The 27,847-nt window shown below is 38.8% G+C and overlaps 1 protein-coding gene across 2 annotated transcripts in view; it reads left to right on the forward strand.

Moving 5' to 3' along the window:
- Positions 1-51: 51 nt before the first annotated feature.
- The window catches only part of LOC110058144 (coiled-coil and C2 domain-containing protein 1-like), a 31,026-nt gene continuing 3,230 nt past the window's right edge, over positions 52-27,847 (forward strand). Inside the window, exons 1-25 of one of the 2 annotated variants that reach the window (XM_089279200.1) lie at positions 52-181; positions 952-1,105; positions 1,446-1,552; positions 4,260-4,361; positions 4,757-4,885; positions 9,740-9,956; positions 12,688-12,719; positions 13,042-13,173; positions 13,361-13,454; positions 13,726-13,967; positions 14,297-14,440; positions 15,017-15,274; positions 15,712-15,768; positions 16,020-16,178; positions 16,378-16,436; positions 17,013-17,129; positions 17,336-17,409; positions 17,883-17,938; positions 18,463-18,517; positions 18,611-18,710; positions 19,361-19,451; positions 20,412-20,555; positions 21,373-21,390; positions 22,038-22,087; positions 25,346-27,247. In XM_089279200.1, the coding sequence (XP_089135326.1) occupies positions 113-181; positions 952-1,105; positions 1,446-1,552; positions 4,260-4,361; positions 4,757-4,885; positions 9,740-9,956; positions 12,688-12,719; positions 13,042-13,173; positions 13,361-13,454; positions 13,726-13,967; positions 14,297-14,440; positions 15,017-15,274; positions 15,712-15,768; positions 16,020-16,178; positions 16,378-16,436; positions 17,013-17,129; positions 17,336-17,409; positions 17,883-17,938; positions 18,463-18,517; positions 18,611-18,710; positions 19,361-19,451; positions 20,412-20,555; positions 21,373-21,390; positions 22,038-22,087; positions 25,346-25,376 (2,691 nt within the window). In that variant the 5' untranslated portion in view covers positions 52-112 and the 3' untranslated portion in view covers positions 25,377-27,247. Of the gene's footprint in view, positions 182-951; positions 1,106-1,445; positions 1,553-4,259; positions 4,362-4,756; positions 4,886-9,739; positions 9,957-12,687; positions 12,720-13,041; positions 13,174-13,360; positions 13,455-13,725; positions 13,968-14,296; positions 14,441-15,016; positions 15,275-15,711; positions 15,769-16,019; positions 16,179-16,377; positions 16,437-17,012; positions 17,130-17,335; positions 17,410-17,882; positions 17,939-18,462; positions 18,518-18,610; positions 18,711-19,360; positions 19,452-20,411; positions 20,556-21,372; positions 21,391-22,037; positions 22,088-25,345; positions 27,248-27,847 lie in introns of those variants that run through there. The other variant, XM_089279199.1, reaches the window with a different exon arrangement.

A 27,847-nucleotide genomic window follows, 5' to 3' on the forward strand; every position in this document is an offset into this window, starting at 1 on the left:
CCACCGCAATGCATTTTGGGACTCTACTCTGAAATCAACTCCGCTGGACAATACTAGAACGGAAAAACGAAGAGCTCCTCCTGACTTGCAAAATTTTAGTACATTTAACAGAATGTTTAGCAGGAAAAAGAAACCTCCTCACCCTCAAGAAGGGAAAAAGAAGAACGACCTTTCCAATCTGGTATTGTATATTGCATTGCTCGTTTCACTAGATTGTCTTCACGGTCAATAGTGTAGTCGAAGGGCTGGTGATCGTAAACTTCTTAAGTTTATAATATGACGTTGTAAAATAACACCCTTCATTGCTTTAACAGTGTTTCGCATTTATTTAAGCTACTTGTAGAAACACTAACTCAAAATTTCCCTATTTCTGTTGTTTCAAAAGAGGAAACATATAAGTGGTCTTAAATTGTTACCAGTATTAATTGAAAGTCTTATGTCAGCTATATTGTAGGTGATTGGATGAAGGGGGAAGGAGGGGGGGGGGGGGGGGGGGGCTATTGTTTCTGGTCCCAAATGTTCTCATTATCTGGGCCTATCTGTGTTAGCTATGCTGGGAAAGGAGCAACAGCAGAGTACCCTGCCACTATTGTTCTCGATTCTACTCGACTGTGCACATATTTTTAAAGAAGGAGAAAATATGCACATGGCCCTGAGAAATTTGAGTACCTCTACCAAAAATCATCTGTCTAACAGGGTTATGTCACCATCCCAATGTTTAAATTACCTGCAAATAAAATAATAGCTTTTCAAATAAAAACAGCGAAGAAATAATGGGTAACTGACAAAACCAGGGATGGAGGCAAGTGAGAAATGTTTCAAGACATGGATTGTAGTTAACCAACCTGAAAAAATTCAGGGTAAATTTCTAAAGATGTGCCATTTCTGACAGCTCCTTGCACTGATCTTGCTTGAATTTTTAGATGTTATTATGTTTTTTTGTTTCTACAGCTTGGTCTTGATATCAGTCCAGAAGAAATGGCTGACTTAGGGATTGGAGGCATAGGAGGTGCTGATGATGACGATGACGATGATGATGATGAAAGTCTTGAGGCAGAGTTGGCTGCGCTACAGGGGGAATCACGGTCTAAAGTAAAGAAAAAAAGTAAGTGTTCTTATGATTCAACCTGGGATTTTTAATGAGACATATTTCTAAGGAAACAATGTTACTTTATGACAGTTTTGTTGTAGCATAACTTTTCTATAGTCTAAATTCATAGCTGTTATTGGGGTGTGCTGCTGTTGTAATATTCAAAATACTGACAACAATCTTATTTTGTTGAAACATTTGTACTTTCACATCATTCAAAACTTGAAATACATCTTCCACATGTAGGAATTCAATTCCTTTTGATTGTTTGCTTGTAGGTGATTAGCCAAACATGTTATAAAAACACTGGTCGAATGAAGTCTTTATTAGTCTAAAAAACCTTTATATTGTTTAGAGCCAGGAGGACGATCTGCTAATCTGATGGATGATGAAGATATGGATGTTGATGATGATGATGATGATGATGATGACAACTTTGATGAAAATGACCCTCAGTTGTTGGTAAGGTTCTTACAAAACATAACAAGTTAAATTTCCTGGTTTTACTTTAGAAAAACAAATGTATCACTGCCAAGGTCTTCTTAAACCATACTTTGACAAAGTACAGTGTATGTATGGAAATGAAAAATGTACAGTTGTGCTTGTGTTCATGTACATTGTACAGACCTGTGTCTATGTAAGTTTTTAGAGTTGCCAAAAGTAGTCTGCTACTAACAAAAAAACACTAACTCCTCATCTATTATTTTCATGATTATGGACAGGTACTTGCCTGGCTATTCATCTGAGTGGCCTACTCTAACAGTAAAGCCATAATAGCTGTATTTCAAAACTTTGTGACAAACCTGACTCGTTGTCTGTGGAGTGTTATTTAAGCACAGTCTGGATTAGAATTCAGAAGTTGTGATATTTACATAGATTTATGGTTGTGATATTATGATTATTATACTTTGAACTCACTATCTCTTTTCTGATTGGCCGAAAGTGTACAGTGAATTTTCGAAATCAGCGCTTTTGATATCATCTAGCTGCAGATTATACAATAATCATGTCAAGGACACTCAAGGTCATGGGTACCCATGTCATGTATGACTGCAGTGCATGATTTCTAAGGGTAATCATGTCAAGTTGGCACTTTGTGTTGTTTGCCGTCAGTGAAAAAACATGACTGTCATGACAATTTTTTTTTTTCGTTCAATATATAATAAAACAATTATCAGATTTGGTTTTTGTGATATCTATAATAATCAAGGTCTCGCTGAGGGTTATCAGCCTCAGCCTTTGGCTTTGGCTGATAAACCCTGCCTTAACCTTGATTATTGTGGATAATTATCACAAAAACCTCATCCAATAATAATTTATTAACCGCGCGGCCATGGGCCAAGCGCAGTTCATGGTTTACCCGTGGTTTTTTCGTAGATTTGTCTGCGACCAGACCCAAGCTTCCACTCGGCCAAATTTTGAGTCACGCAACCTGTGATGTTTACTCACCAAAAGCTGTTGAAACATTAATAAATCTCATCTCCGATACTGACTTTCGTGGGAAGAAAATTAAAAACTCAGCGTTCGTCAAAAATTATATTTTTTCACCAGAAATTTAGCTCGGAACATATACATATTTATATTCCTTTGAATCGTCGATGAAATGACCTTTTCCGGATATTTTTTCCTTCGGGGTCAACAACAACCTCCGATTACAAAATCACGCCGAACCCACACGTTGCAAAAAAATCTCTTCAAAACCCTGACTTCGAAGCGATATAACACTTCAGCGTTAATAGCTACCACACATCAGCAGGCGGTAAATCTATTCGTTAACAATCCAGCTTTATCGTGTTAAAATTTCAGCGAAATTGAACAAAACCAGAATTAATTAGAATTTTTTTGTGACCTCACTCCCCAGACTTGACCTAACAAAGGAAGCCACAGTCGCCCATAGCAACCGAAAAACACGAACATAACAAAGCCGAACGTTTCGGCCAAAAATCTCCAGAATTATCGCCTGAGAGCTTAAACTTGAATGGGAACATCTTTTTCGAACTTTTTTCAACTGATTTAGACGAAAGACTGGCCTTGGCGGGCTACAAATAAGACCAAGAGAAAAAACAGAACAAGACAGCAGAACAAACCGATAATATTTCATCGCATGGCTTTCATACAGCTTACTTCTGGATAAATTCAGCCTTAGAAGCCAGCAACTGGTCCCAAATTACTTTCTGTATCCTTACAAATGTCCTGATTTCCATCTCCGAAAGATTTTGCCCCAATTTTGAGCAAATAAACATTTCGCCGCGGCGACCGCCATTACGGTGGCTTGCATACTAAATTAGCTAACTTAACAAAATTCTCCCGAGAGGGGGATATGACAAATTTGGTGAGAATCAAAAGTAATGCCAATTTTCTGTCACGTTTTCAATCTGTGGTCACTGGAGTGACCAAAATCGATACATCGGTCGGGATAGGGTTTTTTTTTATATGACTTGTGTGACTACTTTGCTAGCCCTTTACTCGTGGAAAACACCAATTAAATTTAATCATGACTTTTAAGAAAGAAAGCTGTTGTTAACAGTGTTATCATTGTGTCGTTCACATCGTTCATGCCCATACATATCCCGAAGAAAGTTCTAGGTTAAGACCATTACGTCATCGGAGATTTGTCAACGGCTACCACTGATGGTGCAATAATACAGTTTGTGTTGATCAAGTGATGTGATGTCTACAGTAAGAAAAGAATCATCAATGACTGCTTTGGAATGTGCACTGCGTTCCGACGGTAGTGCTAAGAGAACTGTTTTATTTTTAAAGCGCGGTTATAAGATCTAACAGATCTTCTGGTTGTTTAATATCTGCACACTTTACAACACCTTACAACAGGCTACAGTACTTTTGATATATTAAAATTCAGCTTTATAGCAAGGCCTAGAGGCGCAAACAAGAGAAATGAATAAACATGCTCATTCAATTTTGTTTGTTTGTGTCCTCTGGGACTCACTGCCAAGCTGTATTTTAATCAAAAACAGTCTATTACTTTTAATCTGCACTGAATTTTAAATACCTCTAGGCAGAGTATCAAGACAGTACAGAGGCTGTAAACTGCTGGACAGTCTGCATCCCTATTTTGCTGGTTGCCTCCAAAATTTGCCTGTATCCATCTGTCTACAGGACTGATATACCCAAAGTACATGTAATGATATTAGAATTTATCTTGTAGGCTGAACTTCAATGTATTGCTCCAGGAGAAGATGGCGCAGAACGTCGAGATCCGACACCAGTCTTACTTCCTTCTGCGCCAGCAACAAGCAGTAACCAACAGGTCAAATTAACAAATTGTTTTTCTTTTCTTGTCAGTAAAAAGTTAAATTAGTTATTATCTTAAAAGTAGTTCCTTTTATTATATAAAGTGCTGCTGCAGTGTTGATTTTTACTGCTGAAAATAAATCATGATAATTGTTACACATAAAAATTATAATTTAAATATATATTTTTAAATAATTTACGTGTGCAGTTGATCACATCAAAATTGCTAACTAAAGGTCCATGCCTTGTGTTAGTAATGAATGATTTAAACATTTTTGTTGTGCAATGAAAATATGTTTGAATCTCTTCAGTTCTAGAAATCTTTCTCAGTGTTTGGAAATCTGTGTAGTACTTCTTTTTTTTTTCAGAAAATGATTGGAATTGTTTAATAACCTTTAATGTCTTTATCAGGTTTCCGAAGGAAGTTCATCTGATATTGAGCTGTTGTTGGAAAGGGAGAAAAATTACAAGCAAGCAATAGAAAATGCAAATAAGGCTGGTGAGGGGAGCAAGGCCAGGAGATATGGGAGAGGATTCAAGGTATGATAGAGTCTGTAAATTGCAGCTACTTCTTTTTACCCATTGCTCTAATCTAGCACCTATTTACACTCCAACAACCCATTTACACATCAGAATTCTGACATGCAACATGATATTGTTCAGTAATTTTGAGGCTGTTGAAATGATGAATGATGACTTGACTTGTGTTGAAATTCCTACAGTGATGTATGGACCTTCCAAACATTTTGCCATGAAATGATTTTGAAATTCAAATAGGGGACATACATTTATGCATGCATGACCCCCCTTAAAGGACCTCAATGTAAATTTAGCCAAAGATAATATTTGTCATAAAATGTTTATATTTACCACTTTTTTTCATATTGGTCAAGTACTGGTATTTAGCACTTTAAAAAGTTGAACCTTTGAAGAGTAACTTGTACGTAAGTTCAGTTTTCTGGTCTCTTGCTTATCTGGAGGTTTGGTTATCAAGAGATGTGAAGAGATGTGTTTAATCAGGTTCATTACAAAGGAAGAGTTAAAAATGGAACAATATTTTGCTAACAAAACAAAACAACAGATCTGAAGAGAATACTGTAATGTAAAGACACAGTCAAGATGGCTGACAAGGGAAATGTAATTATTCCTTGTGCTTCGTCACGGGATATATCAACACATAATGGCTAGCTAGGGAGGGGAGAGTCTAACTCAGTTGATGTCAATTGATGCAATTGATGTCACATCCTTCCCTTCCGAAACATAAAACTTGAAGAATAAAATAAAAATAAAATAAAATAAAACAATATTTTGGCTTAAAATAAATGTCACTGTTCCTGGTTTAAAGCAAAATAACTCAACAACTGAAAACAGTCTTTGCAATCTCAGATTGGTCTATAGGTCAAGCTGGTCAGGTTTCACTACTTGTCTGCTGCTTCGGGTGACAATTGGACCTGCACTGTTCTCCTTTGCTGGCTCTGGGTGTTGTTCTAAGGACGGCATACCTGTAACACAGTGGGAGCTGTAGGTCGGTCAGGTTCATCCCTTGGCGGCTCCTTGTCCTGGATTACAGTTTGGTCCAGAAGACAATTCTGCATTCAAACTACCATGTCCTGGAGCTGGGCAAACTCTTAGATGTTGCTGGTTGCGACAATACTTTCTGCCGTCTTCAGCTTGCACTACATAGGATCTTGGTGTATGGTGATGTTTGACCACAGTGGCTGGCTTCCATTCTTTGGAGTCCGTCCAAGGCTGCAATTGAACTTTTTTCCCAGGCTGAAGTTTCTTCATGTCCTTGCTTGCATGGCGGTCATGGTATTTCTTCTGGGTTTCTTTGGTCTTCTCCAGATACCTGGAGACTTCTTGCTGGTTGTTGCTTGCAGGCTGAAGCAGACATTCCATCATGGGCAATTTATTTCTCAGTCGATGACCCATGAGTAATTGTGCTGGAGACAGTTCAATGTCTCGTAATGGTGTTGTTTGATAATCCAGCAAGGCCAAGTGCTTGTCATCATTCTTTCACCACAACTTCTTGACAGTTTGGATAGCTCTCTCCACTTCTCCATTAGCCTTGGAGTAATGTGGCAATGTGGTGGTATGCTTAAAGCCATAATCTTTGGCAAATTCCTGGAACTCGCTACTGCTGAACTGGGGACCATTATCTGAAACCACTTCTGCTGGGATTCCATGGACCCCAAACTGCCTTTTCAACTCCTCTACCACAGCTCCACTTCTTAAAAATTCCATCTTTGTTACTTCGAGGAATTTGCTGGGATAGCACACAGAGAGTGAATAATGTTCTCCGTGAAATTCAAATAGGTCGGTTCCTATCTTCTTCCAAGGAAGCAAGGAAGTGATGGTGGCACATAGGGCTTCAGTGGTTCAGAGGGCTGTTTCTTGCCGTAGTCAGCACACACACTACAATTGGTGACCATTTGCTCAATTTCCACTGACATTCCAGGCCAAAATAGTACCTCTTTGGCTCTCTGTCTACATTTAGCTATTCCAAGATGACTCTTGTGGATCTGACAGAGCATTTTAGGCCTTAGCAACTTTGGGACAATAAGGCGTGTTCGTTTGAAAAGGAGTCGGTCTGCTGTAGTAACCTCATCCCGGAATGTCCAGTAGGGTCTTGCCTTGATGGGAACTTGGGGTTTTCTGTCTGGCCATCCAGTTTTCACCATGGTAAGAACTGCTTGTAGCTACAGGTCTTTCTTAGTTTCCTTCTGGAATTCTTCATATCGTTCATCTGAGACTGATAGGACCACATCTATTTCTTGGAATTCTTCAAAAGCACCACTGTCATCATTCTGCACAGACGCTCAACTCAAGGTATCTGCCAAGACTTGCTTAAAACCAGGAATGTAGTGTATCTCCACATCATACCCACACACATTGAGGATCATTTTCTGAAGTCTCAGTGGTACTTGTGAGAGAGGTATGGTACTGATAGCTTGTAGTGGTTTGTGATCAGTCTCAACTACAACACTCCTGCCGTAGATGTACTGGTGGAACTTGCGACAAGCAAAGACAACTGCTAACATTTCACACTCAATGGGTGCATACCTCGTCTCTGTATCAGTGAGTGCTTGAGAGGTGTAACACACAGGTTTGTTGTCTTGTAACAACACTACTCCAAGCCCCTTTCCACTTGCATTGCACTGGATTGTCACTGCCTTGGTGACATCATAATATTGTAGCACTGGAGCTTGTGATACAAGTTGCTTGATCTTCTTGAAGCTCTCTTTTTGTGGATAGTCCCAATGGAATAATACATCTGACTTCTCTAACTCTCGTAAGGGAGCGTCCACTGTGGATAACTTGGGCAGATAACGACTCAGAGACTGTATAAAGCCAAGAAGCCGTTTCACATCTTCTTTGTTTTTTGGTTCTGGCATTTCATGGGTTGCTTTGATCTTCTGGGGATCAATCTTCAGGCCCTCGGCAGTAAGGAGGTGTCCTATGTAAGGTACTTTTTTCTGACAAATCTTGCATTTCTCCTTGTTGAACTTTAAGCCCTTTGCAGATGTTCTTTCCAGATATTCGTGCAATTGCTCATCATGTGTTGATTCATCTCCAGCGATGATTACATCATCCATTATAACTTCCATACTATCCAGGTCTTCAACCATTTGATCCATGGTGCTTTGGAAGATCTCTGGGGCACACTTTACGCAAAAGGGAAGTCTCGTGAACCCGTATTGGCCAATTGGGGTGGTAAAGGTACAGGGAAGTGAATCTTGACTCTTCATCTAACTTCAGCTGCCAAAAGCCACTCTTAGCATCTAGAATGGTGAAGGTATTGGCACCCTGTAGACGGCTGGCCACTTCATCAACTGTCTTCATGGGGTAGTGGGACCTCTTCATGGCAGCATTTAGATCTCTAGGATCGATGCATAGTCTCACTGCACCATTCAGCTTCTGAACTACTACAAGCGAGTTGACCCATTCTGTTGGTTCTTCTTGCTGCACAATAACTCCCAGTTTTTCCATCCTTTTTAGTTCTTCAATTACTTTCTCTCTCTGTGGTACCGGTACCTTCCTTGGAGGATGAACAACAGGGATAGCACCATCAGTTAGTTCTATATGGTAGGTGCCAGGCAAACATCCTAGTCCTTTAAACAGTTCAGGATAGTTGTCCAAATCTACTCTGCTCTTTGGTAGGTTTTTGCTTGTCAGCTGATGAACTCTCTTGAGTAGGCCAAGTTTGACACAGGTGACTGACTCCACTTCAGGTTCTACCACAAAGAACTTGACACCTTCGACTTTATCTTTGTATCTTGTGCTCAACACTACTTCTCCACAAGGCTTCAGCTTGTGCTTGGAAAAGGAAACCAACACAGTGTGTGTCTTTTTCAGGAGTGGCAAGGGATGATGCTGGAGGTTGCTGAAGGTCTTCAGTGACATAACATTAGCTTTCGCTCCACTATCCAACTGGAAACAAACTTGGGTATCCTCCACCTCAACCACTTTGTAAAATTGCTCATCCTCTGCCAATCCTTAATCGCCTACCCACAACTTTAAGTAGCTGACTTTGACGCTGTCGTCTTTATCGTGCAGCGGACCTTCAAAGATGCACATGGCTTGTCTGCTGAAGCGACGCCATTCTTGGTGTAGATCTTATATGGTCCACGACATCTCCGGACTCTTGTATTTCGCCATTGCCGTTGTATTTCACATCTATCCTGCAGTAAATACAATCGATGGGTATTCCACGTACAGTTGTCGGTCAGGTGTTAGCTTGATGGCTTATTTGGGCATGGATATCGCTGCTCTTTCTGACACCATGTAATGTAAAGACACAGTCAAGATGGCTGACAAGGGAAATGTATTTATTCCTCGTGCATTGTCACGTGATATATCAACACATAATGACTAGCTAGGGAGGGGAGAGTCTAACTCAATACATGCAATTTATGTCACAAATACTGTACAAAAGAATGCAAAACAGCAAAAAGGTACTCCATGTACAGTGTGGTACACAATATATGTACTGTGCTGTGCTGTGCTGAAGTTACTGGTTACTGAGGGAAAAACTGTGAAGAAAGTGGCCTGAAGGGAAGAAAAATCACTTTGTTAGCAGGATTTTCGAATTATTGATTGGTTTAAGTTATTGAGGGTAAAATTAAAGGTATAAATAAAGGTATAAATAAAGGTATAGTATGAAGCAAATCCAGGGGAAATCAATTTTGGTTAGAGTTAGCACAAGATTTAAGTTACTGAGGGTTTGAGTTACTGAGAGTCAACTGCATTGTATTGTTACTTTCTCACACAGAAACCTTTATCTTGCAATCTAATTATAGAATTGGATTAAAATTGATAGACATAGTCAAACAGTGACACAGAATTCCATAAACTATTCCTTGACATTGTTTGCTATTATTTTTGTTGTAAAAGGAAATAGAACAAATGATCAAGCAAGCAAAAGCTGGAAAACCCATTGACATGGATGCAGTTCCCCCACCAGTCACCACAGGAGCTACTCAACCTTCAGCTCCAACTTTTTCACAGCCAGTCCCACCTGCTGTTGCCCCAGAAGTTTTGGGCACCAGTGACAAGGCCACAAAACTTGAGCAGACAACCCAAGATGGCATTTCTAAATCATTCCAAGATAGTAAGTTGTGTCTTGAAACGTGCTTTGAGGTCAACTGCATTCTTGATGTATTACATGTACTGTGATATGTAAATTCAGGGTCCGAAATTAACTTTTTGCGGCAGGTGCCAACTGGCGACTGAAAATTTTTTTTCAGTCGCCATATGGAAAAATGTAGTCACCAAAAAGTGTCAATAAAATTTTTCCTTTGCAGCAAAACACAAACCAACATTTTTGGTCGCCGTGGGCTTGCTGGCAATATCTTTGCAATTGATGGAATCAGGAATCAAACCAGAGCTGAAATCATATTTTGACCACTTTGACAGATCTACATTTCCACCTTTTGACACCCAGAGAATATCTAAATCTTCATCTTATTTCTTCGCTGATGTTCCGTCTCCACTTTGTAATAAATTACGGAAAGATTTCAGAATATCTTTGGACACCACATCGCCTGAATAAATTCATGGTGAAAGAACGCATGGGGCCTCTTGCGCCCGCGATACGTATGTTATGGGAAACCGCTGAAAAAACATGACGGCAAAGCTTCACACTGATCGTAGCTGTAAAACACTGTGGTAGATTTATAATAACAGGAAAATCACTTTTATACTTCAAAAGCAGCGGAAAGGTAAAAAGAAACTGACCAATTGGCGGGCGGCTTTGAATTTTATTTTAATTGATTTGGCTGAAAATCAAAGTTATTGTTTGAGAAAGTTATAATTTGAGAAAGGCTAAATATTGGCGAAGAACTGGCGGTTTTTCGTTTTCGCCCGAAGTAAAAGTTTACCTCTTGATTGACAGCCCTATGGTGTGTATGCAATCAACCAAGACGATTTTTGCGGGAATTACCTGTACAGATGTCACGAATTGACTTCTCAGTTGATCAGCCTCATTGTTCTGACTACCAAGCATTTTTGGTATTAGGTGTAACTCTATTAAGTTATAAGTAAACATAGACCACATTAAAAGATAAACCAGTTTGAAAAAGCAAAAACAGCAAAGAATAAATGAGAATGCATCAATGAGTGAAGAGGCAAAACTTTGCCACGTGGATGAAGCTATTATAACTATCGTATATAAGTCGGGAAAAAAATTTGTGGTAAGAGAAAAGAAAGGTTCTGTAAAAATGTTGGAACTTGACAGCAATAACAGGGATGTTGACAGAGACTCTTCTGATGAGTCCGATATCAATGAATTGTCGGACTCAATGAGACCATTTGAAATATTATCCATGCACAGTTGACGACACACAGTTGCTCCACAGTGCTTTCTTTTGTTTGTTTTCTTTGCCCAGCCACTCTAGCGTTTGTATCCTTTTTAGTCTTCCCCATTTTGCCAGACCAGCTTCAAGAAAAACCGAGCTACAGAAAAATTCTCCTCCTTTGGCGCCTTGAGCGCCTTGCGAAACGCAAGGGCTTTTTTTGGAGATTCGCGTGTAGATTTCACCAGGAGGTGAACAGTAGTAAACTTTCCCTGCACTGTTTGGCTCGGTTATGTGAGAACCCAGATGAAGACGTTTGTGGGTGGAGTTTGTTTGTAAAGCAGAAGATTTTTCTTCGCACTGTTTTCTCAAATAAATTTTTTTGCTTGAAGCAGACACTTAAAAGAGTTATAACTCAAAGGGAATTTGTTAAATTGCCATCAAATTTGGACAGTAGCTAGTTTAACATATAAACTACAAAACTGTGTCTGCGAATTGCAAATTTCGAAATACTTTTTCTTCGAGAGCGGTTTTTGTACGATCACTCCACACTTATTTAATCCTATTTCGAAAATGTTCTGTAACTTTTTACTGCAACTGAATATGCCAAAACGCAGAGACCTTTTTTAAGCGCTTTGGGCCCTGAAACCGAGGAAAAAATTAAATTGGCAAAAAAAAAAATTTGCTTTGACCTGAAGCTTTCGAAAGGTGATTCTGGTGCTCGCATTCAGTGGTCGTGAAAAATTCGACAATTCATTTTATTTCAAAGTTCTTGGTATAGTTTGATAGCCAGCTCTTTAAGCTTTAATTTGATATAGGAGTTTAGGTATCTACAGCTTAAACCGGACGCACTACATCGCTTGGACGCGAGACACCCCTGAACATATTCGGTAACCTTAATGAAATTGAGATACTATGTGCAGTCCTTATACTAGCAGAGTTTCACTGATTTGAAACAGTACAAATTTCACTTTTGTTAATCCAGTCGTTTGCCTTGTATGATGGAATAAATGAAAATTAAATATATATTGTGTACTATCTTACATGCCTACAGGCACAAAAAGAGATGACAATGATGATAAATAAACAATAGCCTCCATTTGGCTTGGAAATATGCTTGAATATTTGTTTGCCGACATTATCTGTTCCGAGAAGCGAACAGTTTTGAGAGGGCATAGCTCAAGGAAAGGTGTTCACTTCTTGCCACAGATGATGTCCAAGGACAAAATTAATATCCAAGCATGTTTTCATGCCAAATGGAGGCTATTGTGTTTATTATCCTTCAAATAGTTATCAGAACACGCACAGTTTTGAAAATTGGGGAATACATTGTATCACTGGGATATTCCCCAGTTTTAGCTGGAAATATTTAGTCATGTGACCTGTTTAAACCAATTGCACGTGAGGGAAAATATTTGATGAATTACAGTATAATGTTACTTATAATGTTGATATGACTTATTTAAAAGTGAATAATAATAAAGTAACCTAACATTGTTTATTGCACATTTTATTTAAAACCATTAACATAGTATATTTTGCTTTCAGTGACAGCTGATTCAAAAGCACAGGAATCTATGGTAAGTGTCACTTTGTTGTGGACTACAGAACGGAACTTAATCTGTGCTTATGGATATTCCTTTCATTCTTAAGTTCATTTTGTTTCACATAGTCAGATCTGGCTTAATGATCAGACACAGACATTTGCTGTTAGATTGACGGCAACTTGCAGCCTCCTAGGCTGACTGAGAAGACTCGCATGGTAAAAGCATACCTGACTGACAGATACCAAATATGGGGAGACACATATGGTATGGGGCTCCAGTGACAACCAAGTTGGTGTTGCTTACCAACATGAACTTTTATTTTATTCTAAAATATCAATTGCTTACTTTTTTTCAGCTTCCTGAGTCTGAGAAGATTAAAACTGTAGAACTTTTTACAACAAGGCGGAATCAGTACAGAATAGCTGCTTTGACTTGCAAGAAAGCGGGAGATATTCAACAAGCCAAGCAGTTTTTGGCTGTATCTAAGGTAAAAGAGAGAAAAGAACTGACAATCTAAGAGTATTTTAAGCTTTTTGCTGCTAAGCAATAATGGCTTTGCAACTTGCATTTAGAAGACAGTAAGTATTTTTTTAACTTCAGGCTCCCTGAAAACACAGACTGTGCATGACTGACATTCCTTTACCTTTGCATGTATTTTGTTTTCCATTTGCCAGCAAATAGATTCAGCTATTGAACTGCTAGAGAAAGACGAGGTTGTGGATATTTCACAGTTACCTCCTGTTCCATCTGCCCCTCAGACATCATCAGGTAAGAATATTTATAAACATAAAATATGTGTATACATTGTAGAGAGATCAAGGTGTACTTAAGTGGGGATGCCTTGCCATGTGTTTAATATTTCTTTTCTATACAATTTTATTGTACAATTATTGGTTACTATATAATTATGTACATGGCAAGTGGTGCCAAATCCAAAAGTCGCCCCCAAATTTAAGAATCCAGGATATGGTTTCCTGGTTTTTAATCCAACAGTCTTATTTCTTTTAATTTGTTGTTTCACAATTTACTCATTATGAAGGTGAGACCCCACCAGCCTCTCAACAGTCAGTCAACCCCCCTGCTGAGCCTCAGCCAAGCACTTCAGCTGCAGCAGAGTCAGGAGGGGAAGGCAGTGCACCCAAGAACTTGGAGCCTCCCCCTCCCCCCAAGGATGTTGCAGAAGCTTTGCAACAGAGACTGGAAAAATACCAGCATGCCACAAACCAAGCAAAACAAGAAGGAAACTCCAGCAAAGCTCGGAGAATGGGACGTATTGTCAAGGTCAGCTGCATTTTAGGATCTACTCATCTGCAAATTCAGAGCCATCTTACTCATCCCAAGTTATATAGTACATTTGCCACTGCTCAAAATTCTAAAACATGATTTTATAGTTAATAATATTTGAATGCTGAAATGCCCAGTTGTAGGGAATCATCAATGGTAGTTGTATTCATCGAAACAAAATTTAATATCCAGTTCAAGATAGTGAATAGGCTACCATGATTCCCTGCAGGTGCATCTCATAGAGGGAATTAGCCATTTGGTCACATCACTATCACTTCATAGAAATCTGTATCTCTAATCTAGTTGTTAATTTTGAAACAATGCAGCAATATCAAGATGCCATCAAAAATCACAAAGCAGGAAGACCAGTGACATTTGAAGAACTCCCAACACCTCCAGGATATGCCCCTATACCAGGTGTGGCAGCTCCTCCTGATGACGAACCAACTGAGAACTTTTGTGTAACAGAGGTAATGCACACAACTCACAATATGTAAAAATTGAGATATGTTCTGTCAAAGCAGAAAAGGTGAAAAAAAAAATGCTCAGTTATTTTGCACTTATTAAATGTACCTTTTAAAGAATGGAAGCAATGTTTATGAATTTATTATTTGCCAGCTGGGGGGTCTTGGAAAATCCCATACAACCATGCGCAAATTAACAAGAAGTAATTTGGACAGCTCCATATGGAATATAAAAATTATTAACAGCTAATACAACTACAGGTACATGCTAGTCCAATTTGAAAAGGATTGCATTAAAAAAAATCCTGTGACTGCCAAATTAGACTTGGCTGGCTTCGTTTAGTTTTGTCCTCCTCAATGTAATTTTGCTCACGCAATTATTTTCTAATTGAAGAGTATGTACAGGTAGTCCAAGAACATAGTCTATTTCTGAAAAACTGATGCTTAGCCTATCCAAACAGTCTGTAAATAAACTGTAACTATGATAATATTATAGTAGAAATTAAGTGAGGTTTAAAATCGTTCATCCTGTAAGTACCCTTAGCTGTAAACATTCCTAATACTTGATTGACATCTCCATAGGCCCCTGGGCCAAGTCAAGGGACTGCATCTCAACCAGCTGCTTCATCTTCTGTCGCTGGTACCTCTAGAACAGCCGCTGCTAGTCCTTCAGGCCAGCCTGCTCTCCAGGCTTCATCATCTGTGAAAAAATCACCTGGCCGCAATGAACAACAGCTCAACTATCTCCTGGAAAGACAGAAGGAGTTCAAGACAGCTGCTCTGCAGTCCAAGAAGCAGGGAGACCTGGAGGGTGCTAAGAATTACTTGAGGATGAGTAAGGTAAAGACTTCTTGTACATGTTGTCTTAGAGATATTTATCTTCTACTGTAATATTTGATGAAGATAATTTTGCACAATGGTGCTATGAAGTTGTTGAAATTACTTGAAGATGAGTGATCACCAGCTAGTTTTTCATTACAACATTTGTTAATCAATTGAAAACACTTTTAGTAAGAAAATAAAGATTCAGAGGAGTCCCGATTTTTCGAATCTCCAAGAGAATGAAAATTGGTTTAAAAAGGTGGATAGTGCAGTCAACTGACTTTTGAGGTATGTTATTGGAGATTAAAAAATCGAGGGTTTGAGAAATCAGGATTCCACTGCAGTAATATCCTTATGTAATGGACAACTACTAGTTTTTTTTATCTATCCTGTTAACGAAGTTATTATTATGAGTCAACTAAATTGGAGAACTGTCTTTATTTTGTTTCTTCCAGGGTCTTGACAAGATGATTCTATCAGCCCAGAATAGTCTAAGAGTTGATTTAGGATCGGTAAAGTATACACGTAGCAGAGATTTCTAGTTAGGGTCTGCATTATGAAACAGCCTCCGTAAAATATGTATCGTAGTATATGCTGATTTCTCAAATTGGTCCGGCGCTTCCAACATACTTTACACACCTTTATTCGCTGTACAATTTTGATTCTGACGACATCCTTCTCATACAATGTGTACATGTAAATCCGGTAGTGTGTGCAGACTGTGTTTGCTGAATAATAATATTGTGTTTGTTTTCCCCACAAGGTTCCGCCGTCTCCATTTACGGCTGCTAAGGCTGCACCCACAATGGAGCTTAGTTTTGAGATGGTGCAAGCTGCAGACTGTGATCCAACACCTCGCACACCAGAAGAAACATCTGAGCTATTCTCACGACTGGAGGATGCACTTATTAAACAAATTGAGGTACATTGCACTGCTGTACTTGTTCTGTTCTTCATTGGGTCATGTTCTGTATTCATTTGTAGAATTGATTTCACCCAGCAAAGGGTACATATATGCAAAATTATGTGGTTGAAAACATGTTCCTCTTGTTTTGTTTCTCAGTCAATGGAAGTTTTTTGTTTATGTACAGAAATCTAAAGGGTTATCTTTCTTTTCGCAGATGTGTGTAAGAAATGGTCAGCATTACCAAAAACTAGGTGATATAAGGAACACTAAAAAGTAAGTGGTGTTAGTCATATGTTGATACTGCAAGATGGTATTGAGCTTATTAAAAACTAACAATACAAATTGCAATTTCCAAAAAGAAATGAGAATTTCTGTAATAAACATAATGTGCAGTGAGGCTTTGATTAGAGAATATTTGATGCCTGTACATCCTGGGGGTGGGGGTGGGTGGGGGCTATATCCAAGGAAATACCAAATGGATTGGTACAACAAAGTCAAGTGTAACTCCAAAGAGAACGCTCCTGAGTCAAAAGTAATCCTCCAAAATTCTGGACACACATTTTGTCGCATCCAAGAAAGGCTTTTAATCAAACATCAAACGTCATTCCAGAACAAAAGTTGTTAAGAACTTGTAACATATCTTCAAAAATACGTTGTACTTCCCTCTCAGTTTTAAATCGATTTGTGCACATCCCTGGGATAATACCGTAGCACTGATGCTTACATGTAGCTTTTCCCTCATTGGATCTCAACAGTGTTCAACAAATTTTAGTCATAATTGAACCCCAATTTAACCCTCTTTGGACCTCTTATGACTTGCTGATTGCCATTTTTTTTTTATGTTTGAAGCTTTGAGAAGATGGCAAAGAATTTGCGTCAGGACCTTGATGCAGTGCAGAGCGCACGGAAACACAAGGATCCCCCACCAAGATTCCATTATGAAGACAGATCTTTCACAATTGTTGAGTGAGTTATCTTTAAAGTAGCTCTTCTTTTGACCATTTGATAGTTTTTATTAGACTGCAAGCCCCTGTCATGCTCTCATTAACTCCTGTGTGCTGACTTGTCAAGTTTGAACCTGTTCGAGCTTTCATGACAGTCTAGTTTTTTTGTTTGTTTGTTTGTTTGGTAACTTGTTCTGGATTTTCTCATGTCATATGTTGTTTTTACAGCTCATTCCCCGATTTAAGTGATTCAGAGGTGGCAATTACCATAGTTAGAGGGCTCAATATTCCTCTGCCTTCAGGTAAGTAAATTCAAGTGAAAAAGATGTAATAGTTGTTTTTATTACCTCTTATGATGTTTCCTGTGATTGTTCAACCTTATCAGCAAATGAATATTAAGCGTAACACCCCTTCAGTAAACGGAGTGTAATGTAACAAACAGTGGTTGATCTACAAAACTGATTTCCAACTGCCCTACGAATTAGCAACAAAATTGTTCACTTCTATACAGTACAGTTCTGTAAGTAATGACTCAGAAATATAGAATTTCTCACTTAGTGAATAAACTTCACTGATACAGAGTATGAAGTTGGTACTTGTACTAGCAACTGTCATAAAGGTATATATATATTCTTTAAGGCTGATAAAATATTGACTTGAAGCCAAATTCTCCCAAGGTAAGTTGTAGAAATGCATGAAAAACTGTAAGGAGAATCTTGGTCTGATCTTGGAGCAAAGACGTTAAATGTAGTTCTTTCCACTTCGTTTTTTACAGGTTACCAACCAAAGGACATGTACACCTACGTAGCCTATGAATTTCCTTTTCCGAGTGTAAGTACATAAGTATAGGCACATAAGGCAGCCACATTCTCAAACCAACACTTTCTGTTCTGCGCCATCACCTCGGTAACTCTTTGTTGTATGGATTGGTACACAATGGCTTAATGTTAGGACATTTTAATTATGAATAGTTTTGCACAAAGACACCAGGTAAATCGGAAATGGCGTTTTCCAATTCTTCCGGTTTGCAAAGCGTTTTCGAAAAGTTCTGTTTTCGTCACGGATTAGTGTACACAGTAGGCCAGTGGCGGATCTAGGGGAGGGGCCGGGGTCCCCTCTTTTTAGTTAAAAAAGAAGGGAGGAAGAAAAGCCGGCAGGGCAAGCACACACACACACCCCCCCCCCCCCCCCCCCCTAGCTCAAGGTCTGGATCCGCCACTGGGCCTAACCATAGAAAGAAACCTGCGTTTTCGATTTTTTCTTTCTGGCTCAGAGTGGTCGGGTTTCAATCACCTAATTATCAATTAGGTATTTATTTAATTGATTGATTGATTGATTGATTGATTCTTTTCAAGGCTGATGAGCCACAGACAGGGCGAACACAAACTATAAAACACTCCATCAACCCAGGTAGATCTGCTGTTATGATTCTACTAGTTATCGTCTTGTTTTAGTTCAGTCTGAGTGAACTAATGTACATATTTCTCGTTTGATTTCTTGCAGAATATAATGAGGTTTTCAAAGTTAATATAGATAGGAAAAACCGGTCATTAGGGCGAACATTCAAAAGACAGCCGGTCAAATTTGAAGTCAAATATGAAAGGTATGCGTTCTTGGTCATGGTCTTGTCTTTCTTTTTTTCTACAATGCAGAGCATGTTGTAAATATTTTGTACTGGTGTTTGGTCTGTTTAGCTTACTCTTGGGGGCCTTGAAAACTGTCGAGGTTCTCTTTGTTCAAAACGCTTTTCTTAGAGCTGTCTGAAGGGCTGAAGGGAATTTTTCCGTTTGAATGCGGTTGAGCCCATTCAGAAGCCATTCAGTGAGTGCGGTTGAGCCTATTCAGTGGGTGCTTTTGCCCAAAAACCTGGCTGAAAAAGAGCCAAGCTCCAAATAAGAACTTTCTTCGTGAAGATATCAGATGACCTTTTAAGATCTCTGACCTAAAAGACAGTCCGAATTAGAAACAAACTCAACATTGATGCTTACTTGGGGGACTTGAAATTATCTGTAGAATGTGGGGGATTGAGGTTTGTTGGTAAGGAGGCTAATAGCTGTTATTGCAGTTGAATCTGCGGTCAAATATTCTTTTGTTGGAAAAGGCTGCGAAAGGGTCAATACAGAGCAGAATTGACCCTTTCGCCTCATTTGTATGTCAAACCTCTAATAACGGCGATAACAGCTACTCTCAGACAGTCAGTAGTTCTGTTATGGTTCCGTGTTCCTGATCGCGAAATGATGAAATATTTTCCAGGGGTTTTCTAAAGGGTGACAAGGCTTTAGGACAAGTACAACTCAAGCTGACCCCATTCGACAACAAGTGTGAAATTCACGACTGTTTTGATGTAAGTACCTGTTTTGTCTCTTCCTTTGTCAATGTTCTGATTGCAGAAACTAACAATAGGCGTCACATTAAATAATTGCGAACAAAGTCTAAATTTGACTGATCTTGCAATGCCAAGTCACGTGACGTATTCCGATGGCGAAACGCTGACGTGAGAGTTTCGGACAGCCCATGCTACTTTTGATTATAACATAACTAAAGCAAAGCGCGCGCTCTGATTGGTTAATTTAGCGTTTACTATTTGCCCATGGGTGTACGTTGCTGACGTGTGTGCTAGTGTTTACAAAGCAAATCTTTTGACAGACATTGTTTCCAAAGTAATGGCCGACGTTCTTCTGCCAGAAATGCGAAACTGTCTTCACAGTTGTCTGAAGATGAAACTTTATCGAGTTACTGGTGTGCAGTCGGTTGTCATGAATGAATTTTCGCGCGCTTGTTTTCCCTTGTCATGTAAGACTACACGAACATTTTTTTGTAGCTCAATAAAAGGACTTCTGTTGTTCCAATGTCTCAATGTTATGTTATAAAACAAATGGTAAACGCCATAGCGTGCACTATTGAGTTATGGATGCACTTCGGAGGTTTGCTAAGTACTCAAGAAGCTAGAGTCGCACTCGGCTATCGCCTCGTGCGACTCTTACGCTTCTCTCGTGCTTAGCAACCTCCCGCGTGCATCCATAACTCAATAGTACACGCTATGACGTTTACCATTTGTTAATTGGTTAATAGAGTCGCAAACTTTTCCGGTAATTTTACGACAAAAGCAAAGCTTCTGTGAGTGACTGCGCCACAAAAAGACGAAAATGTCCGACTTTTCTTTGTGACCGTCTCAGTTGCTTGACAACCACAGCAAAGATCACTGGCTTACATGTTCGATTTGATCTTAAATATTGTCGCCGTTACTGTGTACAGGTGCTTTATAAGGAAAGTTGTTAAATGTCACTGTGTTGTTTCTCTTAAGTTAATGGACATGGAAAAGGGACGCAAAGCAGTTGGAGGAAAAATTGAAATTCACATGAGAATCCGAGAGCCACTGGTAGACAAAGATGTTAAGGTTGAGAAATGGAAATGGCTGGTTATTGATGTTCACCTTACTTCGAGAAAGGTTAGTTTTCTCAAACTGTTTGTTAAAATAGAACCTTTTACATCTCTGCGAACGGACACCTCAAACTCCCGCGAGCAGACACGTAGACGAAGTCCTGAGGATGTCCGGTTAAGGGAGGTTCCACCTTGTAAATTATGCAGTTATTCTTCAAGGCGTTTAAGAGAAGACCAGCGACCTAAGAGCGGTACTCACTCAAGCCCTGACTGAGCTCTTTCCTAGACACTTTACTCTTGTATTGTCCCTCTGTAGCCAGGTGTATCAATGACAGCCAGTGAGTTGCTAATGTTACAGGGCAGCCTTCGATAGACTAGTATTCCATGTAGGTGATAGGGCTTGTCAAAGTACGTCTATTTCCGTCATGCTAAGGAAAATGAGATTAAGCTCTGTACTGGTTAGCTTCCTACACCTGAAGGAAGACTTAATGAAAGTATGTTATGCATGCGTGCGTGACGCGCGATTTGGGCGAAAATCCAGCGCGTCATTCGTTGGTGGAAGTCAGTGCACGTAGAAGGTATTTGCGTTAAGCGTGATTTGGGCAAAAAATGAGCGTATTGTTCGTGAATAGATATCGATAGAGTGATAAGGTACCCGTGAAAGTAAAGTAACGTGGTTGTACGAGTAGTGTGTATGTGTGTAAATCTTGTGCCTCCTAGGCCTTTTGCTACATTCTAAAGAATCGTTGTTTACCGACAACCAATTGCGATATATTTTGTCCCCATGGCCCCAGTGTTTTCATGTAACGAGGCAAAATGTCTTCTCTGTCACCCTTCGTGGGATTCCATCGATTAGTTGACCTGCTTTCTGTTTGTATTTACAGGTAGCTGACGTGTCAAGGGTAGGTTTTTCTTCTTTCTTCTTGGTCAGACAAGTCGTTAATCATTTTATTTTATTTTATTTAGATATTTACAAACTGTATATTCTTTTCAATTGGTGAAGAACCTTTTTTGGAGGGGTGGGGGGCTGAGAGGAGCAACTATAGTATGTCATTCTCCAAACGAGGACTTGTGATGGTTGGTGATTGTTAAATTACTGGAGAGGGGGTGGGGTAATCTTCGTTCTGTTCAGTGTCAGGGGGATGTAGCAATACTTCTACTACTCTTAGTTGTTTCATGCTGCCGAAATAGGCTTTATTACGCGGTGAGACCTCAATGTAAACCATATAACATTATCTGAAGTTTTACCATGCCCTAAATAAGAAATAAAATTCATAATAATCAAAATCTCAACTAGCATTATATAATTATTATTTTAAAGTTGCTCTTACGACTAAACTTAACTTAGTTACATCCGAAGTAATATGATAGAGTTAAATCTATGGGTGCAAGAAAGTTTTTCTAAACAATGGTAGCCATGCAAGTCAATGCAAGGGAGATTAGTCAATACCTGGGTTAATGCAATTCTTAGACGTTGCTCCCATTCAGCAATTGTCTGTTGCTATCGTGGGTTCTGCTTATGACTCCAATGTTGTTTTTCTCGCTTCAGGAACCTGCCAAGTTGTCTCCAAAACCTGGCAAAGTTACAAAAGGAGCCGAGTAAGTTAACTTATTTTGTGTTGGATTTTAGACAAAAGTTCAAAGAAGAATCCGGTTACTTTCCGATCTCCCACAACTGTTCAGTGGAGATCTTTCAGAAAGATTGCAGTTATCTCGGCTTGCCGTGTGTGCTTAGCATTTAAAACATCCCTCTTGGGTCCAAAACGTCACCAGGTACATGTTATTGTGGTTCGTAAGGTAAACTGTTGTGGTGAGAAATTTTTAAATTTTTTTTTTTTTTTTGGGGGGGGGGGGAGCAGTTTTAAAATCGTTTCGACTTTTGTTTTATTTTGTCAGATAAAAGGTCACTCGCTAACTTGCTGGAACAATTTCAAAAGAGAAACAAATTCAAACCACAATCTACACAAATCCTTTTACCACGCGCCAAAGAAGGCCGAATAATTTACCCCTACACCCCAATCTTGTAGAGAGAAACGTCACATATTCATTCCGCCAACCCCATGCATGACCCCCTCCCTCCCCCCCCCCCACCCCCTCTTGAACACATGTGCGAATCTGCAACTGATCATTGCTGATCGTACTTACTGAAAAGTTGATAAATGTTTGCAGCTGACGGATATTCTGTTTTATGTTACTGAGAAATTTCGGCTAACTCTTAAGTCTTCATGGCTTTTAACAACTTACGTCGCTTAAAACAATTGATTTCATTTGACGTTGCGATACTCGCGCGAAAACAAGCTGAGATAAATCTTTATAAGATTTGGTAGTGTACGCGTCAACTGCTCCTGACTTTATTGTGTTAATTTTGTTACTTAATAAGCGTGAACTTTCATAAGTATTTGCTTTGTTTCCGTGTGAAGTAGAGGTATTCTATCATGTTGTTCTGTTTGTTAGGGAAGATGATGCGGTGTAAAATCAAAGTATATTTCATTGTAGAAATTTTCAAAAATAATACGACTTTTTTAATTTTCACAAACATGTTTCGACGGTACTTCCGTCATCGTCAGTGTGACGGTTATGAAAGTTTACAGTGATTTAAAACGTGCCTGTTACAAATCATACGTTACATTGCGTTGGAAAACAATACGCTAGATAAATTTCGAAGTTAACGGAAATAAAAAGATGCGCGTGCGCGTGCAGCTATAGGGAAAGCGTCAAATTGATCTGTTTGACCTGTTGATTAAGGTCAGGCTTTTCCCACTTGATACACATAGGCCCGGTTCATACGTCGCATTTCTGCCGTGTCGAATTCAATTCAATTGAGTGCGGCAGAAATGCGACAATGGATTCATACGTCGCACTTGTGTCGCACTTAATTCGGAATTTGTACTGTCGGGAATGTCAGCCAGCGGAAAATGTTTTAAACAATCGATAGAAATTCGCTCATATGTGGTATGACTAGCTCTAAATACTTGAATTGTAGACAGTACAATACGTACAGCCGTTTTGAAACCAATTTAAGGTAATTCCTCTGAAATAAAAGTGACAATAGATTTTTGTTCAAACTTTGTCCACTGAATATTTGTCATATGATAACTTCAATTTTAAAATAAAAAAGGGAGGTGCCCATGCTCATTAAGGAGCAGTGAGGCATTGAAAATGCCCCATTTTGGCATTATTTAATGCTTATTATAAGAACGCATTCCCAGTAATTGTAACATCTTTGTGAGCCCGGACTCATAAGAACACGCATTAAACTACAGTCAATACATTGTGTCGGACACAAATAAACGCGTTAAGTTTGATTCAGACAGAAAGCTAAATCCTTGGTTAAAAATTTGAACCAAATTTCTTAACGTGGTTACCGACTGCCAAATAGAAAAGACCACCCTGTATCTGCTATTTTTTCTTATTTATTCAATTTTCAGCAATAGAAATTAGATCAGTCTTTTCTCACGCAAAGCTTATGATTAGTTGATTACAATGAGTGGAAAAAAAATTGGGATGCCCGTGCTCGTTGGTGAGCTAGAACCATTTTTCAACTGACAGAGCTCAATATCAAGGCAAATCCGTCATGTTTTCAATGTGCGCGTGCACGAGCGCGCGCTAATGACGCCATAAATTATGCGCAATAAGGATGCGCAATGCAAATGTGAGGAATGACGTTAACTATGTCCTATCTGCTGGATAGTTATTCGGAGAGAAACAGTGAAGCGAGTGGGAACCGTCCAGTTAGGTCCAGTCAGGCAGCTATTTTTTGTTAGCTATTGTTTATTTCAGGTAGACACCAGAAAATACTGTTATTTAAAATATGAGGTAAGCTTTATTTGTGAATCTCAAATTGCATAGCAGACTTCAGTCTAAATCTAGAAGTGGCCATAGTGTGAGTGATCCTCTGAACGGTCTATGAAATGGCCGATATGCTGGCTATGTGCATGATTAGGACATCTTCACGGATCAGAAATTCTAAAACACCTTCAATTATGTTTAACACTCAGAGTTTTAACTGAATTGTTCACGGAAATTGCTAAGTTGAACTGACTGTTCCACTAGGTCAGTACACGCATAAACGATGCGTAATACATGCAAGTCTTTTCCCGCTGCTAGTGTATTACAAGTTGTACCGTTCGCAATTTTCTGAAATGTCTTCGGTGTAAAACTTTTATAAGTGTTGATTGACTCTGTTTCTTTCCTATGATTTCTGCTTAGAAGTTGGGCTCTCTAGAGGAAATTGTCATGAGACGTAAAGCACAATTTTAAATAGTTTGTACAAACTGCGAGCAATAGCACAAACATGATGCCTATAAAACATAAATACTATTTCTTTCTGAATCATGTTGTGATTATCTAGATAAGTTCAGATTGTCTCTCGATGTAAGATTACCCTCTCTTTTCTGAAACTTTGCTTCAAGATTCCAAAGTTGTTTTCTTTTTTTTGAAAAGTTTTGCACCGTTCTGTCCTTTGAAAAGTGAGACCAGATAGTAATTACAGGCTCTGTTCACAGATTTTAATCTCACACATTTTTATATTAGACTGACTTTAAAGTTTCTCATAATGGGGCCATGAACTTCAGATATGTAGCCTTGAAAACGTCTTGAAAGGCATAGAAAACTAGATGTTGCGCAATTTATCTTAACTCAAGATAGGCAATGACTGTTGAGTTTTGAGATTTGTTTGTTATGCGTTGGAAAACAAGTGTCGAACGTTTTAGGGCCGACTGATGAGATGCTGTACAAATTTTGTCATGCTTTACCAATGTGGATTTAGTATGATGATGTCTAAAGTCTTGTGAGTGTTTTGCTGTTCCAGTGTTTTCAAGCCATTTATTTCTCTCTTTTATTCTATTTCATTCGTAGCGCCAAATCAGCCGTTTGCTCTGTCACGTGACAAGTTCATGGCCTCGTCTGAGATGAAGGATTAGAGAAGATAAACCACCCTGAAAAGTGAAATAAGACAATATTCTGACTAGTCAGTCCATAAGTCTCGTCTCTACCTTTAGTTATTACTCTCTTGTACATATCTTATCTATCCTTCCAAACGCCAATAGAGTCCACTAATTTATTTCCATATTTTTTTAACGTTTAAGCAAAACTAAGCTTTGATGACACAGAGTCGACTTTTTGTAGAAGTACAACTGGTACTGTACTTGTATAAGTCAAGTGTAAATACAGTAGATACTTCTAGTATCAATAACTGAATCTGTCTGCAGCCATGCGTGCGAATAATGCCTTACTCGTTTAACTATCGTCAAATGAGCAGCCATCTTGAATTTCTGGTGTGTTTTATCGAAACTAATAAATTCGTTTTGTCTTCACATTCCTCTTTTGAATCCTCATGAAGAAACACTTAAGGCATTTCTTAAAAGTTAAATAGAATTTTGCGTCGGATTTAAACTCTAAACAGTTGTAGAAAATTAAAGCTAAGAGTTCCGATGGAAAAATCAATTTGTTCTTTATGCGTACTTTTATAATCTCTGTTGGTGTGCTGATATGACGGACGCATCTTATCATTACTGTAGATTTCTGAAGATCTCAAGTAAGATTTGGCGAGTCATTCTTTTTAGACTAAACTTTTATCTGAAGATTACTTTATCCCTGTAACAGGGGTCGATTTTTTTCTTTCGCACAAATAAAAGGCACCGATATGTTGGTCCTCATCCTATATTTCAGACCAAGTTTTGCACGATTTTTCAGGATGGCAGTTCAACTTGAGTAGCAAAAATTAGTTTTCATAGTTTCCTTGTAGACTGGTAGACAGGCAGGCTTACTCTGCACGAAAGAAAAATAGTAAACAGCTGTCTTTTCCTTGTAAAAAGTGTTAAGATATATAGTCTGATATATGTGACTTTCGTGATTTAGTAACTTTGTAACGTATTGGAACGTTCATTGTGTTCGTTGTGGATATTTTAGTGTCACTGTTAACTAGTACAGTCACTGGTGTAAATGTCGGCAGTGGTATTTTTGTACAACAGAATGTTTCAAATTTTTGTCGTTTAGTTCCCACCAAGCAGAAGATGGTACAAAGATAATTAATCCTTGTATGAGATTATCTCGAGATTATCAGATTGATTTAATTTATATTATTAATTTTAAAAAAATACAAGTGTCTTAAATTATTTTTAAACTATGGGGAAAAAACCGTGCAACTATATAAAAGATACAGCTCTTGTGAGTGTGTTTAATATAGAGCGTTTTCACGTGACGTCATGGCAGCCATATTGGTGTTCCAAAACAATGAAACGGCGGCCATGTTTGTGTAACAAACCAATCCTGTGGGAGTTGAACTCTTTTCTTATGTAAACACTTTTTATGTCCCAAACATTTGCATGGCTGCTGGCCACGTGAATGAAAAGGCTGCATAACGTAGAATTCCAAGTACGAGTCCTAGCCTATACAAATTTTGCAAGGGTTAAAAAAAAAGGGATTTTTAAAACGGGATGTGATGTATCCGAAGCCAGGAACGGTATACGAACAAGATTATGATCTAGATTAGTGAAACAGATGTTTTATAATACGTTTATAGAAACTGCTTGAAGCATTAATCGCCTCACTCCACATGATGAGAAAAAGATTAAGAACGATTAGACCAAATAGCCACTTATTCAGATCGTGTAGTTCGTACATTGAATTTAGGTATGGAGCAACAAAGAATATTTATAGCACGTGGAACATAAACATGCTTAGTTTGAGAACTTTCACTTTTTGAAATACTGCTTTGTAAAGACTTAAAACCAGCAATTAAAAGGAGTATTGAAAAGCGCTGCTTGTAAGATGTCGGTGATTTTTGTCAGAAAATAATGGGTATATAATAGATTTACTCAGGGTTTAAGCCAATCTCCTTCCCAGGTTTCTTTCTTGCTTTGATGCAGAGAGACTGGTCAAAAGCATATGTTCCCGCTATAAAATTTTCCTCTGAAGCGGAGCTCGTTTTGAGAAGTAAAAATGAACAATAGGTTTCTCTCTGAAAACGCATCAAATGTTTTTGCGTCCACGCAGGAATTTAAATACGCAGCAATCACCGGCCATGTTGGATTTGTGTTTGAGGAAAACTCGGTCACGGAAATCATATGATTATCGTGACGTCATCGTTTTCGAAAAGCTCCATTTTCAAAATGTTTTCCGTCCACACGAAAACAAAAAGCCAGCGTTTTCAAATTCTCCCGGTTTGAAGAGCGTTTTCGAAAAGCTTCGTTTTCGTGCCGGATTAGTGTGGACGGTAGGCCTAACCGGAGAAATAAAGCTGCGTTTTCAAATTTCTCCAGCGTAGTGTGGACGCTGCCTTAAATGCCATTGGTAAATTTGCGAAGAGTAAGCAGTGTTTCTCTCATTGAAAAAATCCTCCCAATAATCGAATATTTT

The sequence above is a fragment of the Orbicella faveolata genome, unplaced genomic scaffold (genome assembly GCF_042242905.1).
Source record: "Orbicella faveolata isolate gen_17 unplaced genomic scaffold, um_ofav_v1 contig_47, whole genome shotgun sequence".
NCBI lineage: Eukaryota > Metazoa > Cnidaria > Anthozoa > Scleractinia > Merulinidae > Orbicella > Orbicella faveolata.